At 42.4% G+C, this 23,475-nt stretch overlaps 1 protein-coding gene across 1 annotated transcript; it reads left to right on the top strand.

The window, feature by feature from the left end:
• Positions 1-797: 797 nt before the first annotated feature.
• Positions 798-13,945, top strand: VEZF1 (vascular endothelial zinc finger 1). Its single transcript, XM_007949636.2, has 6 exons — positions 798-830; positions 6,224-6,918; positions 7,867-7,930; positions 8,993-9,176; positions 10,365-10,496; positions 13,518-13,945. The coding sequence occupies exons 1-6, from the start codon at positions 798-800 to the stop codon at positions 13,943-13,945; spliced, it is 1,536 nt and encodes a 511-aa protein (XP_007947827.1).
• The last annotated feature ends 9,530 nt before the right edge of the window (positions 13,946-23,475 follow it).

Raw genomic sequence — 23,475 nt, forward strand, 5'->3', positions numbered from 1 at the left:
TCTCTCTCTCTCTCTGCGTGGGAAGTGTTTCCCTTGACACTCGGATGGTCTGAGGCTGCACCCCAGTGGGATTCCCTGCTTGAGCTGGAAGGCCACTCAGTGGGAAATACACATCACAGCAAGAGAGTGGAGGGTTTGGCCAGTCTTAGATGAAATACCAGCTGGAAGAGACAAGCCAAAGGGGGTTCCCCCAATTTGTAGATGGAGGATATCCTGTGCAGAAGGGATTGGAAAGCCAGGTGACCGCCGCGGCCATCGCCTTCCGCCAAGGGTCTAATGCGACGCTGCCCGGCACTGTGTCTGAGTCACGGGAAACGGCCCGGCTGTGCCCAGCGGGCCAGCACCAGACCCTGGCGTCCTCCATCTTCTCTCCCGAGCTCCCCCTGCTCCAGCTGCCAGAGCCACGGACCGCAGCACCACACACCCCCGCGGGGGGGGACGCCGCGGCCCATCCCCGCCCCCGGCCCCACCCCAGCCCCCCCGCGGGAGCCCTGACCCCACCGTCGAAGAGCACTGGCTGAGCTCTGAGGAGGCGAGCCAGCAGTGGTGACGCCCAGAAGGGGTCCGGGCAACTGGGGGCGGCGGCGGCCGGGCCGGGGCTCCCCCCCCGCCCGCGCTCGCCGCCGCGGTGGTGCGTCCCGGAGGTTACCGGAAGTGGCCGCGCTCGGCGCTGCCATGTTGAGGAGCCGCCGCTGCCGCTGCCGCCGCCGCCGCCGCCGCTTTGTTGTCGCCTCCTCCGGCTGAGGAGGCTCCCCGAGCGGGGGGAGTGGGGAGGAGGGGGGTCGGCCGCCGCAGCCATGGAGGCCAACTGGACCGCGTTCCTGTTCCAGGTACTGGGGGCCCCCCCGGGGGGGCACGGGGGGGACAGGGGGGCCGGGCCCCGGGCTGGCGTGCGGGAGGGCGCTCCTCCTCCCCTCCCTCCCGGCTCCGCTCTCCGGCCCGGCCTTAATCCCCCTTTGTTTTTCCGCCCGCCCGCCCCGGAGGAGCGGGGCTGCTGAGGTGAAAGGAGGCGGCCTCACGGGGTGCGGGGGAGAGAGCAGGCCTCGGGGTGAGCCCCGGGGCCCCCCCAGCACACACACGCACACACACACACACCCTTCCCTCCCGCGCTGAAGCGGAAGGGAGGAGGCCGGTCGCTGTCACCACCCGCAGCCCAGAGAAAGGAGGGCGCCGGGCCGCTGGATAGCGCGGGCCGCTCGGCCACGGCGCGTCCGGCCCACGACCGCACCGTGGGGTGAGGGGGTCGGCCCCCAAGTCCTGCTCTTGAGTCTCTTCCCCCCCCCCACAATTCATCCATCGTTTACTTTCCTTCTTTCACCTCCTTCTCCTCTCTTTTCCTTTTTTTTTTTTTTTGTTGTTGACTTTTTGATTCTCCCCATCCCTGCGAATAGCGGGTATCCCTGGGTTCCCCGCCACTCCCCCTTTCTGCCCCACCCCGTGTTTACCCAGTTGGGGTGTGTTGTGAGTGTGAATCCCTTTCCCAAACTTTTTCAGTGGATTTCTGTTTTCCCAAACCTAAGCCAAGCTCTGGCAGCTGACAGCCTTTTCCTCTGTCCAGCTCTCCCGCGGTCCCATTCTGCCTGGGGAATCCCCAAGTCCGCCTGGGCTGGGGGGAAGGGGGTGGGGTGGGGCCGGGACCTCAAGATGCTGGACCTCTTTTGCAGCGCTTTGCTCTCCTGTCCCACCTCGAACGTTTCTTCCAACCAAGTAGGGGAGACGGAAAGTGGAGAGAGCAAACAAAGTCCGCTTACAAAGCCCCCAGATGAGTCACCCGTTGGGGTATTAGTGTTTGTATTTTGCAAGAAACTTAAAAGTGACTGTCGCATTCGTTGGCAGTCTTCTTGCCCGCCTAATTCAGGAGAAGGACCCCTTCTTGGAAGACCTGGGCTGGAACTTAACTTTTTTTTTCTTTCCTGCTTGGTTTCTGTTTGCAAACCAGCGCATAGTGGGCAGTAGTGATGAGCTCACGGAGAAACTTCCAAACCGGAGAAGGTTAGGAAGCTCGTCACTTTAAGTATGTTCTTCCCGCCTCTCTGTGTTATTTTCCTTCTTTGAATAACTTCGTGAAACCCGGAACGCGTAGTTTGGGCGTTTGAGCCCATTTAGAACCAACCAGAAATGGATGTACAATTTTCAAAATTATTCGCCCAGCTACTGGACCCATCATAATGGAGTTAATATAGGGAATCGGAGACTTCAAGCATTACTTACTGTGTAGATTGGTTTTATTATTTTAAAACATATATTCTTTCAAATGTGGGGAATTTTATTTTTTTAATTGGTGGTTGAAATATATTTAGGCTTCTTGAAATGAAGATATTGACAATTACGGAACTCGAACTTTCCTCTTCTTATTTTGATCTAGTATTATGTTTCAGTGAGCTTGATAATGATGTGATAAATCAACTTAAAATGTTTTACATAACTAGCAGGCATCCAGGTGCGTGTAAAGGTGGCAAATGCCCTCTTTGGGGGGAAGAAAAAAAAAAAAGCTTTCAAATGGTCATTTAAAAGTATGGAATTACTGCATCTCTGAAGTGATTTTCTTGTGATGAATGATTAAGATTTACCATATTGAACCTGATGTTTATAAATTAATGGAGATTAATTTGAAAAACAGGAGTTCTTTAGAGGAAAAACCTATAACTAATCTTTGGAAAACTAATTGAAAAATCTTTTGGATCCCCCCCCCCCATTCTCTTTCCCTAGATAAAAGCAATGTGAAGCATTTCTTGATCAATTTTTAAATTAGACATCATATTTTTTCTTTTTTTTTAACCTGATGGCAAAGTGTGAGAACTAATATTTGATACTGAACTTGGCAATGTATGCAATGAAAATTGTTGCAAAACTTCTAATTTAGAACTAAGGACCATTGAATGGGTAAAGAGATTATTTCAGTCTTTTCTGTGGAAAAGGTATGAATAGACTTAATTCTTATTTTACATAATTTTCACTGCAGAAATGGAGAGTTAAACTCTCTTACTTGTTTCCTGGAGCATCCTATTGAATTTATATTTTAAAACAACTTAACACCTGCTTGCTTTCCAGATAACCTGGTGGAAAGTGAAAGCCATAGCTGTTAAAATGTTTGATGGATGATTCTCCTAACAAGACATTCAAGATATGACTCACCGATGCTAATTTGTTGCAGTACAAAATCCTTTACCCTCTGGCACTGGAGATTTCATGGTGCCATATCCTACCACCCTGGGTGATGAAATAATTTGTTTTATTTTTTGCCAGCACAGAATAAGAAAAGTTTGGACAGAGTTAAAAAAAAAAAAAAACTTTATAGTTGAAAGATATGGGCACTAATTAAAATTCTGATTTGATGATGCTAATCAAATAAAAGCCTACCCAGAAGTTATATTTTAAAAAAATAAATCACTTTACTGAAGGCAGGCTGTGGTTGTTACTTTACTCTGTCTCTCCCCCAGAGAACAAGTTGGGAAAACCCAGTTCCCCTCTTAGAAGGCTTCATGTAGAAGTGTGGGGATCCTAGGAATCCTCAGGGAGTGATTCCTGTAGTGGTCAAGGCATTCTACAGCATTTCACCCAAGAAGCAGGGATCTGATGTGACCCTCGTGTGAGAGTGAGCGTCAGCAATGCTGTAAAATACTTTATGTTGCCACAGACATCTGAATTGGTAAAATGGCAGTAAGTGCTTTTAGTTCTATGTTGCACTAATGGTTGTTTAGAATTTAAACAATGCCTCTAAACGCTATATAAGTCTGCATTTTGTCCAAAAGATTTGCATTCCGTATTACCTGATTTGTTAGCCTTTGAAATTGTATATCTTGAGCTATCTTCAGCAATTAACCATTTGTATACTATATGGGAACTTGAATATCCTACAGCTAGGTTGGAAAAGGGTAAGATTAGAGTTCAAGTTTTGTTAAGTTTCTACTAATATCTCCTGGGTAGACACTGACAGTTATAGGAGCTCCATAAATTAAATTAAAAGTGGACTGTGAGTCAGTGTGATCACTAAGTCCAGAAAGATACTCATGAGTAAGCATACAATTTTTGAGAGTGCCTCCAGTACTCAAAGGAAGATTAAATAAAAATATAATAACATTGAAACTGATAACTCTGGATACCACACCACCTAATCATTTGAGGGAAACTAGTTCAAAGTTTAGCTGTTGTGCCTCTATCAAGTAAATATGACCATTGTGTGGTAAATGTTCTTATCCTTTGGGAGGAGCTGTGTGTTTGTGTGTGTCCCCCTGTATGTGTGTCTCCATGTCCCCTTGACCTTGTTCATCCTGTCCTTAATCAAGTTAGGTCTAGAATTTGGGATTATAGAGTGAGAAGGGTGAGTAATTATTTAGAGTCTAAGATACTGGGAAGGGCCTCTCCTTGACGTGGTATGCCTAAAATATTTGGAACTCTTACCTCTGAGTGCATAGTCTTTTTAGGAGTACAGAACTCAAGTTCAGGGGCTTGGGCTCACTGTCAAGAGTTTCAGAAATAATGTTGGTAAAGAACAACATGTTAGGAAGAACTACAGTTACTCCCCTGGTACTAATATCCTATTTATCATACTTGCCCTTTAACTGTATATAAATTTTCCCTCAATTTGAAATGATTGAACCCCTACTCACAACAAATTGTTCATTACAAACACCTTCCCCTGTGCACTTGCAATTTAAAAATCATTGAAAAAACTGGAAGTTTTTCTTCCACTTAAAAAAAAAAACAAAAAACAACAACAACTAACAGCCATTGAGTCGATTTAGACTCATAGCGAACCCCCATTGGGTTTCCAAAGCCACCAACCTTTTTGGTTAGTGGCCAATTGCTCTAACCACTACACCACCAGAGCTCCTTTTTCTTGCATTAATGTAAGGATAAATAACTGTATGATATGCCTGTTCCAACTTACCTACAAATTCATCTTAAAGACACACCTAGGCACAGATTATGTTCGTTAACTTGGGGACTGCCTTATCTCAGGAATGTTTTCCATCATTTCCTAAATGTTTGTCAACATGAAGGTTTGGGAAATTTTTAAAGAATTAAATCCAAGAAATATGATTACTCATAAATACCAAGAACCTAAACCATGATGAGATTTTGGTTTCAGTGCAACTGAAAATGTAGTCCCTAGTTTGGGAATATCAATTTTTAGTTGCACTAAAACCAAAATTTCATCCTGGTTTAGGTTTGGGAGTAGGAGCTCCGATACCATAGTGCCTAAGGCACTTGACTGCTAACCAGAAGGCTGGCGGTTCAAACTCACCAGTCACTCCTCAGAAGGCAGGTTAGGCAATCTTCTTCTGTAGTGATACCTCCTTGGAAACCCAAGGAGGGGTCTCTATGAGTCAAGGCTGACTTCACGGAAGGTAACAGTTTGGGAGTGGAAAAGCACCTTATAATAGAGCAAATGTCTAATACTCTAATGGAACCTACAACTGCTCGAAGAAGATGAACGTGGAGGAATTTTAAATATTTATTGTTTTGTTTTTCTTATTAGTCTGTGTTTGAGCATTTAGCAACTAATGTTGCTGAAGGATACAGACTTTTAGTATAGGATTAAATGAACTGAGAAACAACCGACAGGTGTTTTGCTGTGGGTTACCTTCACAGATACCTTCCAGGTCAGTTAATAGCAGGTTTCATTTCAACCACATTTTTTGGTAGAGTTAACTGAAAACTTTAAAAGAAAACAACTAGTATATGTATTCTGAGCACTCTTGCTCAATCACTGAGAGTTCTCTGATGGAAAGGGAGAGACCTGGTACCTTTTCTTTCCTAGGTAATAGACAAATAGATGATTATGCCATTGTGTGTACATGTGTGAATGTGTGTGTTTGGGTGTTACTACAGTAAAACAGTGCTAAATACTTACTGGTATGTCTGGAGTATAATTTTTTTGACAAGTTATTTAAACTTGGTTTCAGCACTGACAGACTAATGTGCACTGATTTCATCAGCTAGTATGTCCCTTATGAACCAGGGTGCTGTGTAGTTTAGTCAGCTGTTTGAAAGGAAGATCACTGTCAGCAACTTAGTTGAAAAAGTTTTGTGTCTGCACGGTGATTTTAAATGCTTTGTTTCAGGAGCTATGAGCTAGGTGGTTGCTGGATATCTGCTGCAGAGAGTTAGCTTACAGGCTCTTGGACTGTTTCTTCTAGTCTCTATTGTCTGGAGCATATTGAATTTTGAAGGTCATTGTGAGAGACTGGGTTTCTGAAGTGTAAATGTTTGGTTTTAGGCCCATGAAGCCTCGCATCACCAACAGCAGGCAGCACAGAACAGCTTGCTTCCCCTCCTGAGCTCTGCTGTGGAGCCCCCTGATCAGAAACCATTGCTTCCGATACCAATAACTCAGAAACCTCAGGCTGCACCAGAAACATTAAAGGATGCCATTGGGATTAAAAAAGAAAAACCCAAAACTTCATTTGTGTGCCCTTACTGCAGTAAAGCGTTCAGGGACAGCTATCACCTGAGGCGCCATGAGTCCTGCCACACAGGGGTCAAGTTGGTGTCTCGGACAAAGAAAACCCCCACCACAGTGGTTCCTCTTATCTCCACCATCGCTGGGGACAGCAGCCGAACTTCATTGGTCTCGACCATTGCAGGCATCTTGTCTACAGTCACTACATCTTCCTCGGGCACTAACCCCAGCAGCAGTGCCAGCACTACAGCTATGCCCGTGACCCAGTCTGTCAAGAAACCCAGTAAGCCTGTCAAGAAAAACCATGCTTGTGAGATGTGTGGGAAGGCCTTCCGAGATGTGTACCACCTCAATCGGCACAAGCTCTCCCATTCGGATGAAAAGCCTTTCGAGTGTCCTGTTTGTAATCAGCGCTTCAAGAGAAAGGACCGGATGACTTACCATGTGAGATCTCATGAAGGAGGCATCACCAAACCCTATACTTGCAGTGTTTGTGGGAAAGGCTTCTCGAGGTACTGCGTTTTGCTTTGCTTTTTTAAATTATGGTAACAGTGAAACTTTGGGTTAATTTTCATGTGATCTTGAAGGTTTATGTGAGCACAGACGTGGGCAGGTCTGTGTTGTTAGAGGAGATTGGTGATAGATGAAGAAGTATTATACCTCCAGGTATTATTCCAGTTTGGTATGGTTGACTCGTGGTGACATAGTGATCTAATTTTTTAGTTCATTTAAGAAGTGCCTTGGTGAACACAAGCCTTCTTTGGTACTTGGACACTTAACCATTGTAAGTCCATTTCAGTTAGGTGACTAGATAATCAGGTTCACTGTGCAAATCACATAACTTAGTTCCTGAAAGTTTAAATGACCTTGGAGATGCTTGAAAAACCTTTAGGGGAATGTTTTTTCCTTTTTTTGGTGAGAATTAACATTTTACTAATTGTCGTTGTTGTTATGTGCCGTTGAGTCGAGGACCCCTCCTTGCATTTGCGAGGCAGTATCACTATGGAAGTAGATTACCCAACCTTCCTTCCAAGGAATGGCTGGTGGGTTTGAACCACCAGTCTTCTGGTTAGCAGTCAAGTGCCTTAGGCACTACGCTACCAGAGCTCCCATTTTACTAATTATAATTTTTTTAAAAAAGCTTTTAAAGTTACTATAGGAATAGCTGTTTCTGGCAAGTGTTAGGACTACAAATTTGGATATTTTGTAACTGTAACAGACTAAGACCGAATATGATTTGATGTTGACTAGCAGGACAAATGTACAGGAAGGATTAAGACTTTTTTTTTTTTAATGGTAAGGGAAGTAAGGAGGCTTGTGCTGGGGGCAGGGGAGTTGATAATTCTGCTAGCTTTCTTTAACATACCGCCCAGATCTGCCAGTCATGTAAGCATCACAGTAAGTAGCATTATTCTGTGTGTGTTCCATTACATCTTCTGTTGAAACTCTCTCTTTCACAGGCCTGACCACTTAAGCTGTCATGTAAAACATGTCCATTCAACAGAAAGACCCTTCAAATGCCAAGTAAGAGTTAAAATAACTTATCGTTAATGTAGCAGTTAATGTACATTATCCAGAAGGTCTGAGCCAATCAAATCTTACTGTTCTTGAATAATCTTAAAATCACTGACTTGAATAAATGTGGTCCATTTGAATTTATAAAATATAAATGACAGCTTCTCTTTCTGTGAGGCAAGATCATTTGAAAATTTAAATGTGTTGCTTTTGTTAAGCTACCCTTCCCTTTCCTTGGGCAACGTAATTTTTTGTTACTGAGAGGGAAATAAAACATGTATTTGAAATGAATAGAAGAACGAAGGACTTTGAATTCATTTCTATGTTGATGGTTGAAGTTACTTTAATTGTAGTAGGAGAAATACTAGTTTTCTCCCAGATGTTATCACTTAATAAATTTTTGTCTGCTATTGCCAAATTGGAGCATTTTCTAGTTTGAAAATATATTTATGTTAATGATTTCATTTGACATAAATTGTGATGATGAAAAAGTTAAGAGTTTTGCTAAATCAAATGATTCTTTTAGGCATCAGTAATTCTGGTTTGTTGCTGGAAGTCTTTTTGTGCTCCTTTTAGCTGAGTTTGTTAATGACTGATCTTACTAAGTAAATGATATGAATTCTAAGAAAAATCCAACTGAAGGGAGGAATCTAATGTTCATTGAGTAAGTGCTTGATACATGCCAGGCTTTGGGCCATGCTCTTTATCCAACAGCAGTCCTGTGAGGTAGGTATCACTATCCCCATTTTACAGATGAAGAAACAGATTAAGAGAAGTTAACTAACTTGTTCGAAGTTACACTGTTTAATAAATTGTAGAGCTGGGTATCTGACTCTACAGCTCCTATCTTTTTACTTGTCTGTGTTGATATTTTTTCCTCCCCTAAAGTGAAAGTATCTAAAAGTCACCAATTGTTTTGAAAATTAAGATTCTAAGTAACACATGCAATTAAAATTCAAATAGCTCAGTCTATTGGTGACACGGATAGGATAATGCATAGAATATAACATATTTTAAAATGAGTAGAACAGGATAGTCTATATTTAAAAAAAGTTTTCCTCCCTCATGCAGACATGCACTGCTGCCTTTGCCACCAAAGACAGACTGCGGACACACATGGTGCGCCACGAAGGCAAGGTATCATGTAATATCTGTGGGAAACTTCTGAGTGCAGCATACATCACCAGCCACTTAAAGACACATGGGCAGAGCCAAAGTATCAACTGTAATACATGTAAACAAGGCATCAATAAAAGTAGGTGACTCTTTACAATTATTTATGCATTTCAAATTGATGAAATCTAGATCCTTTATGATATATCAAAGATATTTGCACTGTGCTCTCAGGACCATATTAATGTGCATCATACATGTTTCCTCCTATTACTGAAGTGTGCAGACCTGTCAGTGGGGAAAGTATATTAGTGTCAAAAATACATTTCACCTGCCTCTAGGCAGAGTTGATAAAGCACTCCACTGTGCTTGACTGCTAACAACACCCACATTAGAAGAGCAGAATTTCCCCACAACTATTTGTCAGTGTGTCCCTTCCATGGAATTTGAATAAAAACTCTAGTGTCATAGAATTGAAACAGCAGAAACAAAACAAGGAAGCTGTGTTTTAGGCTAGGCAGTTTGTTTTATTTAAACTTAGGAAGATTCGTAAATATCAATGTCTGCTAATTCCTGATTGTATTAATAGCATGTCCTTAATGATAACCTTAAAGGTAAAAGTAGTATTAGTAAGTTTGTTTTTCAAACTCAAATCTGTAGAGAAATGGGATATCATATGTATTTGAAGGCTTAAATTCAAAGTTGAAGATAGACTATTCCAGAACTTGTAGATGAAATTTAACACTTTTATTTTCCCAGGTTGCTCCTTTTATGATTTCCTCTCCACTTGGAAAAAGTATTTTCCCAATTCCTTATTTTATTATTTAAGTCCCTTACGGAGCAGAAGCATAAAATTCTCAAAAAGTAGGTGGCCAAAGTTGAGAAAGAAAGATGAATGTGTTTTAGTCTCTTGTTCTGCTTCTTTGTAAGTTCATTGGGTTTATTATCTAAAATGTTATACTTTGTTAGCACTACAGAAATTTGCTTTTAGTGTACATCATTGTGGTCAAGTAAGCAAGTACATTAGATATTTTGATGAACATATTGATTAGTCCATAATATTCCCCAACTTCCATATTAAAAGACACTTTCTTCTTAATATAGCAGAAACCTCTTTTCTCTTTTATATTCGTTTTCCCTAGCTCTCTAAAAATTTTATTAACTCACCTCTTGTGACCAATATAAACACAAGGAGCAAAAAGAGATGCTATCAAGTCAGATGAGAAAGATCTCAGAGGCATGAGGACTCAAAGTATCTAAGTTTTGGGTTTTGAAAATGGCCACACTTTTTCAAGGTAAATGTAGTATTTCTGGTTTGTCTTTGGAGTAGCGTGCATGAGTGAAGAGACCAGCAACCAGAAACAGCAGCAACAGCAGCAGCAGCAACATGTGACAAGTTGGCCAGGGAAGCAGGTAGAGACACTGAGACTGTGGGAAGAAGCTGTCAAAGCAAGGAAGAAAGGTAAGACGAGGCTTCTAGTGGTCAAGGTATAGCTGGAGTAGTGTTTTAATGTAGTATGCCAAGTGATCAAAATAGAAAAACAAGAACTTAGGGAATCTGGCTTTATGAAAACACCTAAATAACTGTATGCTGAGTAATGTCTGGTAAAGTTTAGTTACTGGCAACAAAGCTTCCAGATAAGTTTTTATTACTAGAAAATAAAAATTCTTAGTTCTTCTTACCATGTTATTTCTTTGGATTTGTTTTTTGTCATAAATTTGGAGACAGATTTGGCCCTTTGCTTTGCTCAGAGTTCCGTTTTCTGTTGTTCATTTTGTTGTTGACATCCCTGCATTCTGGGGTCCTTTTTTTCCCACTTCTAGAGATGGCATCCTTGTATGTACATAGATTCATTTTCTTACTATTGTGTTATTTTTGTCTCTCCTTTAATATCCTTTCTGCATTGCATTATTTATTACACTTTTTGGACTCTATAGTGCTGATTTCTTTCCTTTTGGTTTCACCCTTAATCTCCTCTGTGACTGGGGCTAACATTAGCTTAACATGTTCTGTGTTTCCATTGCTAGGGGCTCCACTGTAATTATTAGAAAAATTGGGAATGCTTCGCATTTCTCTCTTGATGTCTTATGGAGAATCAGTTTTCAACATAGCTTTTCAACTTACTAGTTGCAGCTTCGGCTTCTGGTCTGTTGTGTAGCCATTTAAATTAGCCATTTTGTCAATGTATCCTCAGCTATAGGACAGATTCCTAAATTCCTTCCTTCTTCCCTTACCCCTGCCATGCCTTACTGTTGTTTTTTAAATTCATAAGGAAACCTCTGCATGTAGGCTATTCTATAATTCCTTGCTGTATAGTTTTTTCCATCCTTTGTTTTTATGTAAAGTGGCTATTCCCTTTTTCACGTTCCTTTTTAACTGTTTTATGTTTGGATAAAGATAAAAGGAATAGCACCTTTTTTTCATACATGAACTGTTATTGGAGGAAGAGAATGAAGCAGTCCACATAGGCTTTCTTCCCTTCTTCAGGTGCTGCTCATTCCTATCTTCCAAATAAAGAATTGTCGTTTTGATAAATTTTTTTTTGTGCTATAAAAGTTGCATAGTGGGTTGAAAGTATATTATAAAGAATGTTTTACTCAGAGGAAGACTAAAAGTTTTTTAACTAAATCATAATTTGTTTTTGTTTTTTTTTTAAAAAAAAAAAACATTAAAAAGAAAATGAGATGGAAGGAGCAGATCGGCAGAGGCAGGCTGCATGCAGGGAAGAGTGAAAACTCTTGTGGTACAAACAGGAGAAGACTATCATTAGGAATGCTACCCTCACCTCAAAAGCTAACTGGTGTTCTCTGTTGCTCTCTTTTCTTTCGACACTTTTCTATTTGGTATTGTATTTCAGTTTGCTTACACAATGAGATTACTCAATTGTTCAGCTCATCTTCTGACCTCTATGAAACAAAATACTATTGTATTCCCATTCATAGCATGAATCTCTCTGGAAATGACCACTGATGTTAGCAACCTCTGTATTCATATTAGTAAATGTCACATCTTGGTGGAGAGAAGATTCCAGGCTTGGAAACCTAAACTTGAATCAGCATTGTTCCTTTAAATATTGGACCTACTGTTAATATTAGATTATGCTAAGTTCTCAGTCTGAATCATCATCTAGGAAGTCTTTTAAAATACAGATTTCCCAGATCGCATCTAAATTTCCGTATTTAATCTCCTGGGAGATGGATGTTTGAAAAATGGACATTTAAAAAAAAAAAAAAAATCTCCCTAGATGATTTGATCATTAGCCAGATTTGGGACTCCTTGATACAGAGTGTGCTATACTTACAGCATATTATCCAAGGAAGGGCTGCTTATTGATTGTTCAAGGGTTCAGGGGGCCACCTGACAAGATTTGACCCCATATGGAAGTATGCAGACCTCCATCTTTAGTCTCATGCATTTCTCTGTTTTGACAGCCAAGTCCTAACCAACACACCCACTTATCTCATACTGCCTTTTTTTTTTTTTTTGCAAACCAGCAGTAGTGTTGAATTTTGCTTCACGATAGGGGTGGAAGTGTCAGAAGTTTTAAGAAGTGCCCAGGCTTTGCTGGATAAGAAGGACTAGGAGTCCCAAACTCACTGCAGGGTGTCCTTGCCTGTTTAGTCCTCCTTAGTATGCTTGATGGTGTGTGATATTTGCAATTAAATGACACTAGGCATAAAGTAGGTGACTGTATTCGCCAGAAAGAGAAGAGGAAATGGGAGTGGAGAGGAGAGTAAAAAGCTACTAAAGAGTGTTTTCTTTCTTAACATCACTAAGAAATACAACCAGAAAGAATGTAATTATTTAACAAAAACAGTTTGTCTAAGATTGAAATAAGCAGGTGATAATAAAATAGGTTGCTTCTCAATCCCTAATCATGGATTTTCAAAACCTTAACAGAATGTGACTTCCCCTCTGAGAGGGCTTTAGAGTACAGACCATTGAGTATGCACACCTCTCTCTGATAGTTATAGCGTGCATTATGAGGTTTCTCTGATTATGTTATTGTGTAACCATCGGCTCAACTCTGTGTAAACAAGCTCTTTTCTCCTGCTGGTGGTTGGCTCTTCCCAGGAGAGTGTTTAGAATTCAGAGGAACTGCATGAAGTACTTAGCCATACTTGGTATCTTTGTCCCCCTCCCCCAAGAGGGCCTTGCAGAAGTTAACTGATCATCCCATCATCACTGTGAGGTAGGTAAGTAAATTTGAACTTGAAACCAAAAATGCAAGGCTAAACAGGTTGCCCGAGTTCTTGCAGGAGGTGGTATAGCATCAGAAAGGAGATCCACACACTGGGGTTCCTTGCCCCTAGTCTTGTGCTCAGAAGTCTTCTCCCTTCCTATTGACCCCTTGGTTGAAAACTATAATTTAATTTATTACTTGTTTGTCCTTTTTAATTAAAAGAAGTTGATTCAGAAACTCTGTGTGAATTTTGTTCACTGTTTTGAGAGTCTAAAGGCCCTTTTATCTTCTTGTTTTAGAAGCTGCTAACCTGTGCCAAACCTCCACGGCTGCTACGACACCTGTGACTCTCACTACTCCATTCAATATAACATCCTCTGTGTCGTCTGGGACTATGTCAAACCCAGTCACAGTAGCAGCTGCAATGAGCATGAGAAGTCCAGTAAATGTTTCAAGTGCAGTTAACATAACCAGCCCAATGAACATAGGGCACCCTGTAACTATCACCAGTCCATTATCCATGACCTCTCCTTTAACACTCACTACCCCAGTCAACCTCCCCACCCCAGTCACTGCCCCAGTGAATATAGCACACCCTGTCACAATCACGTCTCCAATGAACTTGCCCACACCGATGACATTAGCTGCCCCTCTCAATATAGCGATGAGGCCTGTAGAGAGCATGCCTTTCTTGCCCCAAGCTTTGCCTACATCACCGCCTTGGTAAACAGTATTATAAAATCAAAATATGAGTCTAAAGTAAATATTTACCAGCAACTTATTTTTAGTTAATTAAAGCAAAAAGTAAACCATGAAATTGGGAGATTTTATTACATTAGTTAATAAAAGAGTATAGTAGCATTTTTCTCCAATTTGGCTGGAATTGTTCAAAGTAGGATGTGTATGTAACTTATCATTGGACCACTTTAGTTTAATCAGAAATTCCTTTTAGCTCACAATATTGCTTAAACAAGATAATAGTTGGCAAGATGAGATGCCAAAATTAAAACCAATCATAAAAAAGTAAAACCCATTTCAGAATAAAACAAAAACAGCATTACTGTTTCTAATCCCAAGAAACCATTTTCTTCTAAACACTAGCAGAACTCTTCTCCCCTATACAAGGTAGATGGATGACTGATTTTAACCTGAAGTTCTAAATCCACAGATTGAAAGCTAGTGTAGAACAGTTTGTGTTTATTGTTTTTATGAGTAAGTACATGCATTGTCATAATAAAATGCATTTCAGAGAATATGCATTTTACCTTTGGGAATATGTTAATTTCAGGCAGCATTCCCTATGGGAAAGGTGATACCAGCTCTGATATGCAAAGCATATGATAATTTATCATTCTAACTTCAACATATAATAGGGATTGTGACCTGATATTTGGAGATGTAAATATTGCTCAGTATATTAATCCTGATGGAACATAGCATTGTAGTTGACTTTTTTAAAAAATTAAAAAAAAAAAAAAAAAAAGAAGAAGAAGAAGAAGAACCTAACCAAAATATACAAATTATATTTTGGTAAGAAAAGACCGCAAATGACAGAAGTCAAGTGTGCGGACAGGCAGGCTCCCAACAAATGGAAGCCAGTGAGACTCCTACTTAGGAGCCAAGGAGTACTTTGGAACAGTTAAAATATGTTGCTTTAAATTGGAAGACGCTGGAGGCACTGGGATATGATACGCCCCTCTCTCTCCCAATCAGAGCCTGTTGATGTTACAACAGGGACAGATGTGTTAGTTGCTCACTAGAGTTTATGTCTTATATTAAATTGTATACAGTTTTTATTCTAACCACTAACTAGGTAGTATACCCCTTCAGAACAAGCAGAGTATATCTTTATTTTTTAATTTTTCCTTCTGTTTCTTAATCAAGTATTGCGCAGATTTGTTCAACTTTGTAAATATGGACATCACTCTTTTTTTTCTTTGAGAAAACACTTGTATCAGCTTTGTGGTGTTTTCAGGGAGACAGATGTCTGCACTCCCTGTGGAAACCCAGCAGTGATTGTGCACGTTGACACATGTGCTTTTTATTTCTTAGCTGGATGTTTTATCTCTGTATATAAAGTAGAAACCAAAAGCTAGGGAAACAGATACTCTTATACCATCATGCCACACAATAATGTTTTTAAAACACTGTGTGTAAAAAAAAAAAAGTAACTAAAACCAAGACGCTGTGATTTTTCTTTTAAGTTGCAATATGTTGTTGTTGTTTTTTCCTTTTTTAATATTGCAGTTAAAAGAAATGGAAATTAGTTATTAATCTTGCAGAATGTTTGCAGGACTGACTATCAAACTGGATAACTTCCGTTTATACCCCACTGTGTCAGTTCAAGCATCAGAATACCCTGCATCTGAGGCAGACTTCTACATCAGGGACAGGTATATGTGTGTCATTATACAAAACAGTTCTAGGGGGTTGAACTACATAGTAAAAAAATAAATAGTACTTAGTGTAAAATAATTTTATAAATGATCTTTTGTACTTTAGGACATTAAATTGTACAACTTTTGTATATATAAAAGCTTAGGAACTTTCTGTTTAGCAGGAAGGCAACACATTCCTACACTTTTAATGTATATGTTTGTTATAATGTCCATGTAAACATGCCCTATGTTTGTGCCTTTTAATTAGTTTGTCTCAATAAACAAAATGTAGAGAAAAATACGTAGCTATGACTTTGTTACAACTGCTCTTATCCACAGTACAAAGATGGTTTGTTTTTACTATGTAGAACATTATGTGTGAACTACTGGAAGGACTCCTGCAGGTAAAGCCCATAGCGTGGCCCTGCCGAGGCCTGGGTTGGGCCGGCAGTGGCTGTATTTGGAGGAAGCCCACATTTCCTAGCATGCAGCCTCAGGACCCAGTTCTGGCTCTGCCTGCTGGGACTTGTCATCTCTCTCTGGCTGGGCTGGCAATCTCGATCATCCACAATTCAGTCCAGGCTTCCTCCACGGGGGCCTAAGGAGCAGTCCTCAGTGGGGGCAGGTTGTGGTCTTGAGAACCCTGAAAGTATTAGTTCTTTAAAAGAAAAAAAAAATATTTACTAGAAATGATTGTTTTATCAATTCATTGTATAATAAACAGGAGTGAGACTTCATTGTATGACTTCAGTTAAAATGCTATTTTGTATGCATTCTTTATTCACTTAAGAAGCTTGTCTGCAATAATAAAGCCACTTTGTGTCTTCTTTTGGGAGGGAGAGAGTTGATGACGGATGGGGGTAAGGGGAGGCCACTGAAAGGGAGGTATGGGTAGGTTGTGTGGTGACATTCTCCTGTGTCTTAGAACTGGAATTAAGTTTTGATGCTGATGAACTGACTCAACCAGGTGTTGAAAGCGCAACGGCCACCGTTCCGTGAAAAGGCAGAGTATGTTTACCCCTTCTGGTTGTGACTGGTTGAGCTTCCCCTTTATCAGGTTGGCAGCTAAACAGTTGTATTAGATAATCCTCAAATCTGACATCCAGCCTGTTATGCTGTAGGGCTCGCTGCTTGGCCTGCATTTGCCTTTTATTGTGTACCATTTCCCTCCTAAGGTGTGCTCCTAAATGAAGGTTTCTGTGTAAGCAGATGATGATGATTTTACCTGTCAATACCAGCACTGTATTACTAACGTGCAAAATACTGCAGATTTATTTTGACAAATTAAAGTTAACCGGTCACAAATGTCATGGATTGCTTTATACCTCAGAAGCTTCATCAGTTCACTATCATGAAATTTTTGAAGCACTGCTTCTCTAGGTATATACTTCTGTACATCTCACTACTGGGGTAGAGAGAGGGCAGAGGACTAGTGCTGGGCTGGTTGATACTGAGATACCATGGAGACAAAAAACAAACCCACTGCCACTGAGTTGCTTCTGATTCAGACAGGGAGGGTGGGAAGGCATCAGACTGCAAAAAGTACACCTGCCAAGTAACTTGTCCAAACCCAGGAAGGTAGGTGCTGGGGCAGTAGCTATACACAGGCCCCTGCCTTACTCAAAAAAAAAAAAAAAAAAAAAAAACATGGGTGTAGGATGTTTCTTTGCATACTCTAGGACCACATTTCTTTACTCAGAAAAGGTTTTAAGCTGAGTCCCCTACTCATCTGTGTTCAGCTACATTCATCAGATGTAACTGAGTCCCCACAGTATGCCAGACACTGGTAGGCACTAAGGGACATGTGAAGGTGATTAAGACATGGCTGCTACCTCCAAGGAGGCTGTGAGGGCAGATAGGACAAGCAACCAAGTGATGGTATCCCAGCAAATCCAGATGAATCATATTTAATGAAAACATTTTACGTACTTAACATCTTTTTTGTATAGGAGTGAGGATTTTCAAACTCCTCTGAAAATAGCTGTTCCTCCTGCTGACCCACTGAAAGTGGCTGGGGTGGAGGAATGTCTCTTATGCTACTTTTATTTGGGAACAAGGGAAGTGTTATGTCACTGAGTTGCTAGTTAATGTTTCCGGTCCTGGCCGTTAATGTGTTTCATCTCAAGGAGCTGGAGTTTGGTCCTCTCTGAAGAGACCTGGATTTGGGATGTAGACGGGAAGAGGAGGTTCTCCCCGTGATACCCACAAGCAGCAATGGAGAGAAAGACAATCTGATTTGTGCATGGGATGCTAATCACTTCTCTTCCCTGCCCTAATCCCTCTGTCTCAATCCTACACCCTTTCCATTTCCTCCTCAAAGAGCCTTGTACTCTGAAAATCTCATTTGTCCCTATTTGGGCCTATAAATCTCTGCCCCAGATGACCTGATTTAGTAGATCATTGGATAATCTCTCTCTCTCAGCCTTGTAAAAGTAGAGGGCAATCAGGTCAGTGTAACAATTCAGGCCTGGATACTGAGCTGGGACATTCACCTGGGCTCCAGCTTCTGGCCACCCACTTTTTGGCAACGTAAGGCCCATTTAGTTCCCATGAAAGGAATGGAGGGTCAAGGCTTTGGTTTGGATCTTTGTGCCATCTATCCCTTTCCTTGGACTTACTCATCAGGAGTTGGCCAGTCATTCTTCCCCTTCCCAAGACAGGCATGACCAGGTCTTGGTCCACTTCGCTTTACAAATACTGTCCTGTTGTGGTAAGCATTTTCATACTTCAAATTCTGTATCACCACCAACTTGCATTGTAATTTCAGAAATGTCTTCATCCCTGATTAAATTACGGCACACCTGCCTTCCTACCCCTAAATATCCCTTTGAAGAGTGCCTGAAACAGGAGCTCTGGTAGCACAGTGCCTAAGGCATTTGACTGCTAACCAGAAGGCTGGCCCTTCAAACCCATCAGCTACTCCTCAGAAGGAAGGCTGGGCAATCTACTTCCATAGTGATACTGCCTCAGAAACACAAGGAGGGGTCGCTATGAGTTGGGTCCAACTCAACGGCATATAACAACAACAACTATTAATTGGAGTGAATCCTTTCTCATTTATTTAACTGTCAACCACACAGGAAGAATTCTCTGAAGTGTTTTTGTAAATGCACATTATTGTTTATGGAGTTTTCTCAAACTGGGGTCCACCAGCATTGATTGTGTCAGCCCTGTTATCTGAATGCCATCTTTTCCTAAACACAGCTATACAGATGGAGCAAGAACCAGATGGACATTTAAGGAAAACTTTCTGGTCTGCCCATGAGTTATTCTTGTGGCATAGCAGCTGGAGAGGACAAGGAGACCAAGAGGAGTGGAAGGGACATGCCTGGCCCAGCAGCTCTGTCTGACAGTCAGTGCTTAGGTCCAAGGTTGGGGACAGATGTGCCAATTCTAGAAGCTGCTCAAGGAGAGGAGAGCCAGCCTCAGACTGGGACAGGAAACTGTGGCTTTGTCAATCTCAGGGTCAACTGAGGGCCACTAGAGCCTTTTCTGCCCCTGCTCCTAAAAGCCTAAATTCCACTCAGATGTACAGCTTGAAGGAGCCTGGATCCCCAAGGCCCTTGCTTGTGAGCCAAGAAATACCTAGCTTTGTTAGTGATGGGAAAAAAGCCAGTGAGAACTCAACCTTGAATATGTGTATGTGGAAGGAGGAGGTAAGGGGGAGACTGGGAATTAGGAAGAAGCAGAGATTTCAGAGGAAATGTCCTTGTGCTTCCTGTGGTGTGACCCCGACACTGATCCCCATGCACTTGCCCTGGACTGGACATAATTACTCAGACGACGACTCTTGAGACAGGCTGCTAGTCCAAACCAGCTGTGATCATTTCAGCTTCAGTGAATAAAAAAAGTTCAGAAAAGAATAATCATTTCTCTGAGCCAGAAACGGAAGAAACAGGAAAGATTCAAGTTATCGAGAGAGAATCCCCCCCCCACCCTCATGCAGAATGGACTCCTGGGCCACTTACATCTGAAAGTAGTGGGGGTCCACCCATACCTGGAATCCCAGAATTCCATTGAGGGGAGCAGGCCCTGAGCCCAGGGCAGCCCTGTCAAAGTATGTGAAGGAGGAGAGGTGTGTGTGGGCAGGGGTTGGAATAAAGGAGACAAAGCCTTTGCGTGTGCTGTTCCCTGGGCTTAGAATGCTCTCCCTACCACTAAACCTCCAACGGTCTCTCTGTTGTGAACCCCCCTCCCTGACTTTTTTTCTCAACTGCTATAGAGTCAATTCTGACTCATGGTGACCCTATGTGTTTCAGAGTAAAAAGCCCCTAGGCATCCACCAAAGTCCAATTCAAACACTGCTTCCTCTGAAACCTTCCCCAATCCTTTCAAGCAGTTAGTTCCTTCCTTCTTGGTATAATATTGATTATAATTGCATTACTGTCTTCCCCACCAGGTCGTGAGACATGGGAACAATTATGGTCCTCAATTTATTCACACCCTCCATTGCTCAGGGCTTTGCTTTGTAGAATAAACACCTGTTCTCCAGCCATCCTTCTGTGAGGGACTGGACTACCTCCACCTTTATTTTGACATCTCCCAAGTCCTCCTTACCAAAGATGCACAAGAGTGAGGTCCTTGCACTTGAAGGCCTGGGGAGAGCAACAGCTACTTTGGTCGTTGGGAGTTTGGGATAGAAGGTAGAACAGGAGCCTGAGCCCCTAAAGGCCAGCCCTCAGCACCCAGGGTTTATCCTGGACAAGGGCATGGGGAAGGAATTGTTTGGTCTTTTGGAATCTACTGCTGTTGTTGTTAGGTGCTGCTGAGTTGGTTCCGACTCATAGCAACCTCATGTGTGACAGAATGAAACACTGGCTGGTCCTGCCCCATCCTCACGGTCATTGCTGTTTGTGCCTGCTGCTGCAGCCACTGTGTCACTCCATCTCATTGAGGGTCTTCCACTTTTTCTCTGACCCTTTACCAGGCATGAGATCCCTTTGGAGACATGATATTCTCTTCCCTCCTGATAACATGTCCAAAGTACTTGAGATGAAATCTCACCATCCTCACTTCCAAAGACATTCTGGCTGTACGTTTTCCAAGACAGATTTGTTCATTCTTCTGGTCATGTATACTATATTTAATATTCTTCACCAACACCATAATTCAAAGGCATCAATTCTTTGTGTGTGTGTGTGTGTGTGTGATTTGGGTGCATATTTACAAAGCAGATTTGTTTTACTCCCAACAGTTCATGCACATTTGATTTCCAAAGGCATCACTTCTTCTTGATCTTCCTTACTCATTGTCCAGCTTTTGTATGCACATGAGGCAACTGAAAATGCCATGGCCTGGGTCAGGCACACCTTAATCCTGAAAGTGACATCTTTACTTTTTAACACTTTAAAGTGGTCTTTTTAAACCTGTTTCCTTTCAATATTTATCAGATGCCAAATGGGCCGTGCAGGAGGTAGGGGCTTGAGCAAGTCCTACACACATTAATGACAAGTTGGAATAGTGGAATGTTTTAAAAGCTGTGTTGTCTTCCTACTTTGCCAGGAAATTCAGGGCGTAAGTGGGTATCTGGATTAGTTCAATTGAGGAAAATAATGAAAAAATTATAGTTGCCTTAACCTATGCCAAGATAAGATCTAAGAGTTCAATTATGAGTTCCACATGTTTTCCCACATCCCCTAAATCTCTGGTTCAAGTTAACAGGCCCATGGTAGCCTGTGTTTTTGCTGACTTTCCCCTATATCCATGAGTCCTAATGACCATAACACAGGATCAAGCACCAAGACCAGAATCAGGAGCAAGCAACAAGGTTATAAATAAGAAGGGCCTCCAGAAGATCCAGAGCGGGTGGAATGTAGCGAAAGGCACAGCTGGGAAGGATGGCGACAGGGTTGCCGTCATGAGCAGAAGCTTGGAACCTGACAGGCCTGGTGGGAGGTCCAATTTACATGAAGTGCTTAGCATAGAGCTTGGCTCTTCATAGAAATTATACTAGGCTGGAACTAATGTCCTTATTGAGGAAGTTGAGGCTGAAGAGGTTACATGCCTTTTTTTACGTATCCAAGTTCACACAAATCCAAGTGGCAGAGCCTGGATTTACCACCAGACCTCAAACTCAGTACACCTCAACCAGACTCCTCATTCTCCCGTCTTAGAAACGGCAGCGTCAGTTCTTTCAGAGGCACCAACTCCATCCTCTGAAAGACCCGCAAAGGAGCCCAGCGCCTACCACACTGCGTCCCCATCTCACAGCCTGCGAGTTTGGGAGTGGAGCATCTAGCATCGGAGCCAGAGCCTCATCCCAGCAACGAGAAAGTCAGGTGGAAGATACAGCCCCTGGGAAGCAGCCAACGGGAAGCTGGCAAGAGACGCAACAGGGAGGGTTCAGGTTAGAACCAGGGATCAATCCAGGCTAGGAGACCCGCAAGGAGTGCCGTGATATGCGTCCACCTGGGGAAGGTGCACCCTGTTTAGGGAAATTATTCCATCTGGCTCCTTGATTCCTTCATCCCACCTCCATCCCCGACCCCAATTCACTATATCCAGAGAAGGCGCCTGTAGGGCTTTGCCCTGCAATCTTACCATTCTGCCTGACAACCAGGAAGTTAGTTCTTAATAGCTGACTGCAAGCCTGACCCAGCCTTGACCTTGTCTCCTTCTCAAGAGGAAAAGGGAACGTCACCACCTATCCAGGTAGGATGGGGAGAAAAGCCAGACTCCTTCTCACTCCTGAGTCAGCCCTCAGCAGCTCCACCTCCTCTCCCTAAAATGACCTGTACTAATGGGAACAAGAGATCTGCCAGAGGGGCTATACAGAGTGCGCTGACAAAGGTGGTTTTAACCTGCTGTGGTGCCCAGACAGCTAGGCCTAGCATTTGATCCCCTCCATTAGTGACCCAATCGTCTTTACCTGCCTCATCTCAGGCTTTTTTCCTCTAGTGTAGGTTAGTGTCAGAATCAGCTCTGATGAAGAGTTGAGGCAAGCAACAATTCTCGGGCGGGCCGGCTCCGCCCCGACTAGAACATTGCCGTGTCAGGATTGGCTGATACCTCCCGCGTTCTGATTGGTCAGTGTTGGTCAGGGCGCTCATTCACTAAGGTCAAAGCTACTCTCCTGCCGAAGCTTACATCCCGAAAGCTTTTCCGTTACACACTGCACAACAGTTGTACTCTATGCGAATAGATAAAATTCAGCTCTATGGTTTCCGCATATGGCGTGCCCCCTCATACAGTGTTTCCGTAAGAAATGGCAGAATCCTTGCTGCAAATAACACGTATGTGCGAGTGAGCGGGAAGAGGTTTACCGGAAGATGTTGAGGGCTCGGGTTGGCAAATGCAGGCTTTATTGCGCGCCCTCAGTCTGCTCAGATTCATAGTGACCCTATGTACAACGGAACGAAACATGCCGGGGCATGCGCCACGCTCACAGTCTTGGCTATGCTTGAGCCCATCGTTGCAGCCACTCTGTCAATCTATCTCATTGAGGGTTTTTCCCTTTTTCGCTGCCCTTCTACTTTACCAGGCACGGTGTTTTTCTCCAAGGATTGGTCTCTTCTGATAATCTGTCCAAAGTATGTAAAACGAAGTCTCACCATTCTTGCTTCTAAGGAACATTCTGGCTGATCTTCTAGAACAGATTTTTTCACTCTTCTGGCAGTCCGTGGTAGTATTCGATATTCTTCGCCAGCACCATAATTCAAAGTCATCAGTTCTTAGCCTTCCTTATTCATTGTCCAGCTTTCACCTGCATATGAGGCTACTGAAATTACCATGGTCAGGCACACTTAGTCTTCAAAGTGACATCTTTGCTGTTTAACACTTTGAAAAGGTCTTTTGCAACAGATTTGCCTGGTGCAATATACCTCGTTTTATTTCTTAACTGTTGCTTCCATGGGCATTGACTGTGGATCCAAGTTAAATG

The sequence above is a fragment of the Orycteropus afer genome, unplaced genomic scaffold, assembly GCF_000298275.1.
Source record: "Orycteropus afer afer isolate SDZICR_OR568_19922 unplaced genomic scaffold, OryAfe1.0 scaffold00249, whole genome shotgun sequence".
In the NCBI taxonomy this organism is placed as follows: domain Eukaryota; kingdom Metazoa; phylum Chordata; class Mammalia; order Tubulidentata; family Orycteropodidae; genus Orycteropus; species Orycteropus afer.

What these genes read in the sequence shown, in the direction of transcription:
- VEZF1 (XM_007949636.2), top strand. Translation starts at nt 798, where the DNA reads ATGGAGGCCAACTGGACCGCGTTCCTGTTCCAG. An exon ending in AAAGACCCTTCAAATGCCAA is followed by an intron (nt 7,931 to 8,992) that starts GTAAGAGTTAAA and finishes TCCCTCATGCAG; the next exon opens with ACATGCACTGCTGCCTTTGC. An exon ending in TGTCAAAGCAAGGAAGAAAG is followed by an intron (nt 10,497 to 13,517) that starts GTAAGACGAGGC and finishes TTCTTGTTTTAG; the next exon opens with AAGCTGCTAACCTGTGCCAA.